General features: G+C 36.5%; 1 protein-coding gene across 4 annotated transcripts in view; it reads left to right on the top strand.

Moving 5' to 3' along the window:
- Nucleotides 1-12,424, top strand: part of LOC145664711 ((E3-independent) E2 ubiquitin-conjugating enzyme UBE2O) — a 105,117-nt gene that overhangs the window by 34,289 nt on the left and 58,404 nt on the right. For all 4 annotated transcript variants that reach the window (XM_081731579.1, XM_081731580.1, XM_081731581.1 and 1 more), the window contains exon 7: nt 11,418-11,575. In XM_081731579.1, coding sequence (XP_081587705.1) covers nt 11,418-11,575 — 158 coding nt within the window. The remainder of the gene's footprint in view (nt 1-11,417; nt 11,576-12,424) is intronic.

Here is a 12,424-nt window from a genome sequence, read left to right as displayed (position 1 = left end):
CGTTAAAGAATCTTTCCATATGTAAAAGAATGCTCAAAGTTAAGACATAGAACATAATTATCGCCTGAGTACTAAAATAAAAGTCAAAGTAGAACAAATACAGCGTTTGTACTGGATATGATAGTCATAATTATCTTGAGAAACGTTATACATGTTTTGCTAGAAGCATGTCTCCGTTAATCCTTGTGTTAGCTCACTGGTAAGGTGTCGGATTTCAAATATTAAGGTTACGAGTTCGGTCCCCATTTTGGTCAGTAATTTTTTTTATGAAATTGTATTTTCCGCAATGCATGAAAAATTATATAAAATAATTACATTAAAATACCTCAGTTGTATATATATCACATAATCATTGCAGAACATAGTAATTATTATGTTTAAAATATAACATCTGAGATAGGTAGGTGTTCACAATAGGTCGGTATTATATATGAGAATGTTAAATACAAGTTAGGAAAATCGTTCAATAGCAATAAATAAATTATGTAGTGTATTTATTTGCAGCTATTTGTCATACAGATGTAACTTCTCAATATTCTCATTACAGCATGTTTTTACATTCGTGAAATACAGTATATTCCTACGGATATAGAAAGTGTATAAACAGAGTATCCAAAGTCGGATCCTGCTTGAAGACACATAATTTTTCCCGATCCCCTTAACGTCACGGGAAGAAACACAAATTCTCTTTAGAACGGAATGTCGTTACTTAGAGTCTCATTCGAATACGTTGAATATGCTTTTCTATATATTCATCTCTCTCTCTCTCTCTATCTATCTCTCTCGCTTTGTTTATGTGTGTGTGTGTGTTGCGGAATATCCCAAGTTGAATACACCATTTGCAAAGTACATGAGCATCATTGTCATCGAATACCAGAAATTGAAAATCGTGTTTGGATTGCGTGTTCATGTTAGCTCACTGGTAGAGTACGGGCTTGGTAATGAAGAGGTCTTGAGTTCAAAGCCTGCAGCGATTTATAGTTTTTTTTTTTGTTAGTAGAATTGCACTGAAATCGGATACAAGGAGTGGTTTACTTCTAGAAATATTTTCAGAAGCGTTTAGGTAGCCCTGAAAAGGGCTGTTTTCGGGAGTTAAGGCGGGGACATTAATATTGTGTCCAAGACCCTTCTGAATTTATTACACGCTCCATTCTTCTGGGCATGGAATCTATTAAATGGGTGACAAATCTATCTCCTTCCCCAACCTCCAGCCATGCTCCGGAAACAAGATGCCACAGGTCATCCTGAGTTCTTGGTGGATCTGCCTCAGGCCAACTGTCCCTTAGAGTACGCTTCACTTCTGCCCACATATTTTCTATGGGATTGAGGTCTGCTCCACGAGGCGGCCAGTCAATTAAATCAATCTCAGGCTGCCCTGCGAACCATTCCTGAACCACACGGGAAGTATGTATTGGCGACTGGTCTTGCTGGAACTGAATTACACCATTAGGCTGAAATACTCGTACAGATGGCACCATGATATTACTCATAATGTCTAAGTACTGAGCACTGTCCAGATGTCCTTCAATTCTGTGAAGCTGTCCTGCTCCGCGACTGGAAATCCATCCCCAACATGAAATAGATACATGGCCACTGCGATTGCAAGCAGCCACATATCCAGGGTCATATCGGGTGCCTCTCGGACGATACACAAAACGGCGTCCCTCATTTGAAGTTGTGAATATGGATTCATCTGAGAAAACTACGTTTTCCCAATTGCGACCCACATTCGCCTGTGCAAACGCGAGACGGTAAATTTTGTGGTCGTCTGAGAGTTTTTCCTTCACGGCAGCAACACAGCCACGTAACCCAGCATGACGAAGCCTTCGCAGAGCTGTATGCTTACTACCAGGAAAGAGAGAAGCTTCCCTTAGCTGTCTAGACGTCCTTAGTGGGTCTAACCGGGCTTCGTTTACTAATCTCGCATCTTCGGCTTCGGTTGACACATGCGGACGACCAGGAGATCGTAAATTACCAGTCTGACCTGTAGCACCATATTTCCGAATCCATCGCCTTCCTGTAGAGGCTGGGACACCTACTCGCCTGCTAGCTGCAGTTGCAGAATAGCCTTCCAACTCCCATAAAGCAATTACTGCTGTACGTCTATCCATAGTTACCAATGTTCTGAGCTGTGAGCAGGAAGCAATAGGTAAAAGCTAGTACCTGACGTGTGATTGGTTACTTGCACGACACGCCTATTGTGGGGAACGACTTGGTCAACGACTCGCAAAAGAAATCTGAAAATGGTGCGCCGTAATAATAATATTAAAAACAGTTTTTATAAAGGAATATTAATACATACGAAAAGCTGTTTAAAGAATAAATTATTATACTGACTTTATACGTATAAAAACATATACCATATACCAAACAGATTGAGCGATACGAGGATAGCTGTTTTGAGACGAACACTTTCGAAGTCCAACTTCGAGTATCTTCGGAAAACAGTAAACTAAAGCTGCTGGTTCGAACCTCCAAGCCAACCTTAGCAATCGGGAAAAAATGTAGAGATATGTTTTTCCTTCTGTTAAATATAATAAGACATGTTGAAATGGTATTAAGTGTAGAAAAAAAGAACATTGATTGAAATACTTAATGATACAATATTTCGAAACTATGTATTCACACTCTTGTTTCGTCATTGTGATTTCCATACGGAAAAGAGCATTTACGTATGAGCTCAGTTATATTTCAGAAGCAGATTCCGAAAAGCGGTAATGTTAGCTCAGTGGTACACCCCGAGCGTTTAAATCGTGATTTCGATACTCGTTCAGGTGAGATTCTTTTATGATATTCTACTTTCCTCAATGCATGAAAATTATGTAAAATAGTTACATTACAATTCATCAATTGTATATATCAGTTGAATATATATATTCATATCATTTCACGACATAAGTAATTCTTATCTTTAAAATATAACATTTGAGGTATTGACAGAACGTCGGTATGTTATATGTGAATATTAAATACAAATTAAGAAAATCGTGTAATAGAAATGAATAAGTTATGTAATGTATTTATTTGCAGCTATTTTCATACGCAGGTAACTTCTCAATATTCGCATTACAGCATTTAGGTAGAGCATATCGAAAATCGGATCGTGGTTCAAGACAAAAAACTAGCTAGCCCCAAACTGTCACGTAAGAAATTCACGAATCGCAAAAGTAAGGTGAAGAGATTGAGAGCGGTAATACCTTAATCGCTCTCTCTCAACACTCTCATATCTGTATTTATACATATAAAAGTGTATGTATGTATGTTCCAACATAACTCATGTATGCCTAGAGCAGGGTTTCTCAACCTGGAAGTCGTGGCCCCTAGGAGGTCGCGAAGATAAGCGGAAGAGATAAATATAGTTAGAACCTAATACCGGAAATTATTTTGAATTTTGTTCTGATAAGCATACTTTTATTTTTTATACATACTGTCTAGAACAATAAAAAATAAGTCTACTGAACATTGTCAAAGGGTGCAGAGTTGTTTAAAAATGAATTTAAATGAAAGACGTATGATATGATACTAATGAGAACTGTATATAGAAATACTAGAAAAATACACATGGAACAAAACCTGCACATTGAAATATAATTAAAATTGAAACCTAATGAGATACCTAAGCATGGTGTAATTTCACTAGTGCAGCAATGCCCGGTTCAATCTTCGTGACGAACATTATGAAGCCATTTTCAACTGATAAGCGATTTCTTGTCTTTGTTTTAATGTTTACCATGAAAAAAAAAAACTTTCGCACAAGTACGATGTAGCAAATGGAATTATTACTTTTAAAGCAGCAGATACCAGACCAGGATATTCTTCTCTCCTCATCAGGCAGAACTTGTCCAAGTCTTCGTTACAGAAAACCAGTTGCAAAGACTTGTAGCATGATCATTCTATTATTTGGTTAAGAAGTTGTGGGCTTAGATCAGATACGTTAATGGCCTCTTCAAAGAAGGAGTTTAACATCCATCTTGAACCAGCACCTTCGTCGTTGGGAATATAGATAGTACAGTTACTGTATCCACTGTCAATGCCGGGCGCCGAAAAAAGGGGGCACAAATTTCGTAGGAAGTGTGTTACTCATGTTAGGAAAGTAGGGATGCACGCGAGACAAGACGAGACGAGAAATGGAAAAGTCTCGTCTCGCAACCTCAAGCGTTGGTCTCGTCTCGCAAATGTGAAGTCTCGTCTTGCGTCTCGCATAAAATTTTGAGTCTCATCTCGCGTCTCGCGCGAGACTTTCTTGCATGGTCTCGCATATATTCTAGGTCAAAATTTTGCAATGTGTTATTCTATGGCTGTTAATGAATGATGATGTGATATTCTGTCCGAAGGCAGGTATTTGACCTAAAAGTCCCTTGGCAAGGTGAATGGTGGTTTGCCATTGCTTTCCATGGGATGAATGTTCATAACATCCTAAGGAGACGGAACCTAGAGTTCAATATGGTATCCGAACTTGTGTCCCCTCCGCTCCAAATTAAAAGAAAAGTTGTGCTGGAATTTGATCGCTGGACCATTAATTTTCGTCAAATTAATAGCATAATTTACAGCAAAACCAGCATAAATTGTTGCTGGATCCAACATTGTTTTCCAGCTTAGAGGTCTCCAGCAATATTTGCCTCTTCTAAAATATCGTCGCCACTATCAACATTTACACGTTTTGGTCGTTTCCTTGAAGGGTGATTTTCCAGTATAAAGATGTTTTTATACCACCAAAAGCGCTTGTACACAACAAAAGAACTCCTCACAACACAATACGACCCAATTCTTTTGGTTCGTTTGGGCTTGTAGCAATGTTGGATTATCGCATTTTATCAACTTTCGCTTTCAACTTATACTGCCAGATCTAGAAAATAAAATTACTGACAGATATAGGGCCATTCCTACCATCTCCCACGAAACCAATAGGGACATCCTGCCAAACCAGTATTTGAATTAAACTTCCGAACTAGAGGGGGATGTTTTTGATAAATATATAGAAAGAAAATACTTATTCCATGTAAAAATATCATGTTATTTCTGCGAGCCGGGCCGGGGATAAACTTTGACGAGAGGGGATTTCCCCGCCATCCCCCAACATTAATCGCTAGTAGTAATGTGAAAAAGACAGAAACAACAGAAATATCATATTTCGCAGCAATAGGGAATCTTATTCGCTTTTCAGACCAAAAATAGAAGTTCATGTATTCGTGCGCGCCCGCGTGTATATGTTTGTTTCGCAAAATAAAGTCCTAAATCGATGCTGTAATAAATTTCCAATTTACAAAGTTTTTCTTTTTTAGAAACTAAAGAAGACTTTAATTCTGAAAACTAACCTTGATTAATAATAAATCTCATAAAATGTCTATTGCCCCAATCACTTTTTTGTTCCTGGAGGCATTAACGCTCAACTTAGAAAACTCAATAAATGTAAAATTACTAAATATACAATTAAATGTAATTCATAAATGTTGCGAGACTTCTCGTGCGAGACTTAACCGAGTCTCGTCTAGCGTCTCGTCTCGCATGGTTTAGTCTCGTCTCGCGTCTCGCAAAAATTTTTCACTCTCGTCTCGTGTCTCGTATCGCAAATGCGAGACGAGACGAGACTTCTCGCGTCTCGCGTGCATCCCTATAGGAAAGTGCATGTGCACATGTATAAAATAGAAGGAAAAACGTAATAAAATGTGCTCAAAATCAAGAAAAGGCAGAGTTTACTTTTGAAAATTTTATTGAGCTTCGTGCCAACCATGGTGGCGCTTCGCAGCTAGTCTGTCGACCTCACTCATATGTACGGAGACATCGTCGTATACTCTCGCCCCGAGCGCTGATTTTCCATGCCACGGCACTGTTCACTATAAACAAGAAATCGATTCTACTATTATAGAAATAGGTATGTTAAAAATCCCACACAAGCTTATTATAAAACACAAATTATAAAAGGGTCGCTGGCAAGAGGATGTGATAAAAGGGGATCGTGATAGGAATTAGATTGAGAACCACTGGCCTAGAGTAATTTTAACCAAATTTCTTATAGTCTGAAAAAGAGTGCTGTCGGGTTACCTATGGTGAATGGGAGGGGGATACATATAAAAGATTGCTAGAAAATGATCGGTATTAGTGTCGAATTCATAGTTTTCGGGGTCGCTTAGATAAATAGTGTGACTTTCGATTTCGCTTAACTCCGATTAAGCTTTCATTAGTAGGGATGGGCACGAGCGACTTTTCTTTGAAACTCGACTCGACTCGAAACAGACATCTTTGAGGTCTACTCTAGGACTCGGTGCGAAAAATATCCTCCAACTCGACTCGGATTAGAGTCGAGTCAAACTAAAACGAGCCAAATCCTGTGTGTAGTCCTACCTAGACAATGCATAGACAATATAATTATTCTATTATCAATTATACTACTATTACTACAAATAATAATAATAATAATAATAATAATTATTATTATTATTATTATTAATATTAATAATAATAATAATATTATTATTATTATTATTATTATTATTATTATTATTATTATTATTATTATTAATATTAATAATAATAATATTATTATTATTATTATTATTATTATTATTATTATTATTATTATTATTATTATTATTATTATTATTATTATTATTATTATTATTACAACACCGTGTATAAACATGAACGATAGATGGTTAGTAAAGGAATACTAAAAGCTAGTTGACTGCCGACGTCGGCAGTCATGACGTCTACAAGGCAAAGACATCGTTCATTACCCTAAGCTGTAAGCGTCGGTGGACTACAGATGGTCAACTATTGACCTCTCGCCAAAAATTGGTGGCCCCGCAGCGACAATCCGCAGTGGCCCCAGTTCCATTTTGAAAACTTTACTACCAGCGGCAGAGACGCGATGAAACGACAACGAACCACAAAATTACTCTCCCAAAATATGTTAAAATGCCTATATGTGTGATTTGTTTATATTTAGGTGAGTCAAAGAAACACAAAACAAATACCCCGGGGTGGACGCGAACTATCAATATTACGATTACTAGGCACGTGTTCTTCTGATTTCCCTACGGAAACGATCATAAAAAGCTTGCTTGTTGATGGATAAATCATTGACGTCTTAATTTAGCCAATCAGACAAACCTCTACATCTCGAGTTCTAGGAGGTGATACCGTGAACCGTTTTAGATTTATTGCTTTCTGGTGGGGTACTATCTATGTGCAAAATTTGAGCATAATAGCCGACATGCATCTTCGGTGCCTCTTATCTTTAGTACAATTTTAACCAGAAATGGTGTGGGTCAATGAAAATTTGATTCACGACCCACCATGATCCAGTATCACCCACCACCCAAATGACCCATGGGCCCACTCTGACCCATCATCCATCGTGATCTACTCTGACCCACCATCAACTATGAACCACTCTGAACCATTGCGACCAACTCCGACCCATCGACATCAACTCTGACCCATGATCCACGTCCTCTTCTCCGTTGACTAAATATATAATTTTGATGTCAGCCCCTTTCATTTCTCCTAGGAGAGCAAACGGATACTGCCACCGTTAGGACTAAATTTGGTCTTAAATGACATTAAAATTTCTACCAATTAATTTAGCGACCAGTGTTGCATTTAAAAGCTCGGCGCCTCTACGCACTTTTGCTCTCGGCGCCCCAATAACTACATATTTCTCCGCCCCTTCATCCCTAACTTAAAAATAAAACTTAATTCGAATATGCTTAATTAGTGAATTTATTACATTTAAATACCACTCACTACATGCTACAGCTAGAACTACGTAACAAAAAATAACAAATGTGAAACGTGTTCTGGATTATTTTTAGATTTCTTACGCTATTATTATACATATTAGAACAATAAAAGAGGATTGTTCATGAAATAGTATATTTGCTCTTGATTTTTAACTTTTTCATACGGAAAAAATTAAAATATTATTCAAGTTTTAAACTTTGCACTCTGCAAATATGTTGCCCTCTAGGCAATGGGACTAATGTGAAATGTGGACTAATGTGGACTAATGGGAAATGCGGCACTGTTAGCGGCGCTGAAAATTTACGATTCGATTCTAATATTGGTTGATTTCGATATTTTTATGTCGCTACGTAACCACCCTGGGTGCTAATGGGAACTTAATTGGACTTGAATTGAAAGTAGAACTATTCACCTAAGCGACCACGAAGCTATGGATTCGATACTAATATCGACCAGTTTCTAGCATTTTTGATATGTATCCCGACAGTACTCTTTTCCAGACTGTAAGAAATATAGTTATAATTGCGCTAGATATATCAGAATTATGTTGAAACACACACATACATCCACTTTTATATTCTGTAGAAATAGAGAGTGAGCGAGCGAGCGAGAGAGAGCGACTAAAGGCATCACCACTGCCACATTGCAAAAGCATATATCAGGAATTGAATTGAAAATCTATGTAAAGACTTTCTGCTGTGGCGTGCTTCATAAGGACAATTCCAGTCTGCTCACGTGACCTTTGGGGTTCATGAATTTCTTGCGAGCGTTGCGACTTTGGATTATCTGTTTAAACCTTCGGTTTATGCATTGAATAACTTCTCAAGAACATAAATGACATGCTGTATTATGAATGTTGAGAATTACCCTCTATATGACAAATAGCTGCAAATAAATACACTACATGATTTATTTATTGCTAGTGAACGAGTTCCTTAACTTGTATTTAACATTCTCATATATATAATACAGACCTACTGTGGACACCTACCTATTTCAGATGTTATATTTTAAACATAATAATTACTACATTCTGCAATGATTATGTTATATATATACAACTGATGTATTTAATGTCATTATTTTATATAATTTTTCATGCATTGCGGAAAATATAATTTTAAAAGAGCATTGACCCAGAAGGGATTCGAACTCTCAACCTTATGATTTGAAATCCAACAGCTTACCAGTGAGCTAACGCAAAGACTTCTGCTAAGGTACTTTTAGCGATGTATAACGGTTCTCAAGAAAATTATGACATTCATACCCACTAGAAACGCTGTCTTTGTTCTACTTTGACTATTATTTTAGTACTTAGGCGATAATTATGTTCTATGTCTTAACTTTGAGCATTCTTTTACATATGGAAAGATTCGTTTACATATCTAAATGTTCCATTACGTATGGAGAGCTAAATGACAAACAAGCATGTGGTGACATTAATACAAAGTTTCGAAATATTGTGTCATTAAGTATTTCAATCAATGTTGCTTTTTTTCAACACTTGATAATAAGTTTTATTATATTTAAAAGAAGAAAAACACATCTGCAAACTTTTTCCCGATTGCAAAGGCTGGCTTGGAGGTTCGAACCTGGTTTACTATTTCCCGAAGATACCCGAAGCTGGACTTTGAAAATTTTTGCCTCAAAACACCAATAAAGAATGCGCTCAACCTTTTTGAGACAAGGTGTACATAACTGTGAAAACCTCAAAATGTTGGTGTTTACTGGTGTAAATATGCCAGTGTATATATACATCCCACTTTGTTTAAATTTTAACTCCTGAAAATTCCTTGCACTTCTAGATATTTTCAGGAATCAGAATTTAAACTAAGTGAGATGATTGTTAAAATTCCTGGTTGTATTGACATATTGTCGGTGTATTTAGTTACTCCTTTGTAGTTGATTCCCATCTATCCCATCGTGTCCTACTAAACCCCCCCCCCCCTTTTTTCATACCTATATCTTAACAATGCTGACAGCAGTCAGCGAAAATTAAACGTTTAATGTGTGTTCTGATCAAATCCGTAGTAGATTTCAGAAGGGTGAGGTAAGTACCTTTCGAGTTTATTCATAAAATAGCTCGTCAAGCATCTTAAGTTAACAGTAATTTTCTTTATGTTTCTTACTATTTTTTATTTATTTATTTCATCTACTGTGTTCTACTTTCTAATGTGTTCTGCCTCGTATCTTTCTGGTAAAAATAGTTTGTGATAATGAGTTAATTGCCTACTGTGTCTGTTTTGATACTTATCTCTGCTCGGACTGAGTATTGCAGCCATCTGTTGCATCCCGTTGATACTACAATAAATAAATAAAAAACGAGGCAGGGAGCATATGATTGGTTCATTTAATTTTTGTAGAGATTTGAATCTTTCATGAGTGGAATTAGGAATCGTGTAGTAGTGAGTTGTACACGTGTAATTTTATTACGTTACCCATGTTTATTGGTCCATGACCATCTTTGTCTTTTGTCTGATTGTAGTAGTATCAAAGGTTCCATGTACTGGGATATAACTTTAGAAATTGGACAGCGAGAAAGTGACGCTGAATTTGATTTCAGTATTTAGAAATAAAGGTACTATACTATATTTTAAGCGCAAGATTATTCCGGCAGATACCTAATGAAGTACATTTTCTGATTGATAGAATCTGTGAAAAATAAATAAATAAATTCCCTTTTGTTATTCCTTCTTTTTGTTTAAATATTTTGCCTTAAATAATATTACAGCATTATCTGTTATCAGTTACTTGATATTTAACTAGAATCTTGAAAGAAAATGCTGCATTGACAGAGTAGTATTGTTTTATTCATTGGGGAGAAAGGGTCAGTAGTCGTGAATGACTAACCGTTTACAATCTAGTTTTATAAACCATACTAGCTGGAATGCCCATTCTTTGCACGGGAAGAATAAGTTTATGAAAAATATTTGAACTCCCTCCCCTCTTTGGATAAGTATTTCAGTGAAAGAGTAATTTTAAAAACCCATAAGATACTCTGTTGAATTCCCCTACCCCTTTAGATACGCCCTTAATCAGTATATGATAAAAAGCGTTGAGGTTGATGTATGTACTATGTTCCAAAATACATTTCAAACAGAAAATCAGTTTTCCGTTATGGGATCACAAACAACAGACAATGTCGATTCCAGTATGACGAAAACATATAGAAATCGGCCCTCCCTTAAAATCGGAGTTTTGGAAAATGCTGGTTACCGTATCTGCTGCTTTGTAATAGTAAAAAGCCCTTTCTTTGCATGGTCTGAACAGTATGCAACTTATAATACAATAGAGTAGTTTGGCTTGTATAACTTAATGGGCTTCTGAGATACTATATACTATTTGTACCTCCAGAACGGTTGACACCCCCGCTCGATTTCCCCCTCGAGTCGAAAAGATAACTTCGTACGCGATTATATCGGGTGAAGGTCTATCTGTGTACGAAATTTGGTGGCTTTAGTTGACTTCTTTCTGTGCGAATATCTGATGACAGACACACACTTTTTTTCTTAATATATTAGTAAGGATGCTTGTTTCAGTTTCGTATAAATTTTTCAGTAGCAATAGTGTAATATTGTTGTTTCTGTCAGACTTGTGCGATTAAATTCCAATGAAATTATTTTTGTGTTAGATGTTTTGTTCACATTTTTCTTCACTGTTTTATGTTATTACAGGTAAAAAGAAGAAAGGCCCTGCACTCATGACTAAAGTGTTGAAAAAGAAAAAATTACGTAGAGCGAAGAAGCGCTTACCACTTGTAATGGTTAAACCAGGCACTCGTATTGTTGTAGAAACACTGTGTACATCTTCAAAAGCAGATGTTGTATGGCAGGTGAGTTTTGAATTATTATCTTATAAAGAATAACGCTGTATAGATTTTCGATAAATGAATTTAAGTGTAAACTTTTTCGTTTAACGTGCCACTGTTATGCACTGAGGCTAAGAGAAACGATGTAAATGGTAATGGATAAAATGGTAGAATGAAGAAAGTGGGAGGAAACGGGAGAACCCTGTTACACACTGTTTGTCTACCATAAAACTCAATTGGCGATAAGTGCAGGCAGATTGTAAGTAGTTTTCATGTTGAAGGACAACATATGGAAAGTCTAAATTTTAAACTAATCTACCCTAAAATCACTTAAATTAATAAACTCTTTAAAATTGTAGAATTACTGTGCATTGCCATCATGTAATAGGTGTGACTTGCAAAATGACTTACGGTTTCTGCAACATTATTAATAATAATAATATACGAATTGAGTTTTTAAAAAAGTAATAAGACTTGCAACCTGTACACGAAGCAACAGCGTTTCCACCTCCACCTTCACATGGCAAGTAACTGAACCGTTGCTGTTGATACAGTACAAGTTTGTGCTCTCTCCTGTTACTATACAATTGTTGAGAGCGTCTGAATAAAGTTTGTGAGTTGCGTTACAAAAATGGACCGGTGATGGATTTGAGCAACATTATTTCATCAAATTGTGTGTAAAACGTGGCGAATCCGCTACTGTAGTTTAGGAAAAGTTACAAAGGGATTATGAATGATATTTCCTGCACAGGACACAAGTTAGTAATCCGAGAAGAATTGGAAGACGACTCTCGTGAGAAAAGATCTTCAATCTCAAAAACAGATGACAGTATGGAAAAAGTTAAGTCTCTAGTGAAGTCAGATCGTCGATTG

The sequence above is a fragment of the Thermobia domestica genome, chromosome 11, assembly GCF_964235325.1.
Source record: "Thermobia domestica chromosome 11, izTheDome1.hap1.1, whole genome shotgun sequence".
Classification (NCBI taxonomy): Eukaryota; Metazoa; Arthropoda; class Insecta; order Zygentoma; family Lepismatidae; genus Thermobia; species Thermobia domestica.
Note: the sequence above shows the minus strand (reverse complement) of the source record. Positions and strands in the feature narration are given on the sequence as shown.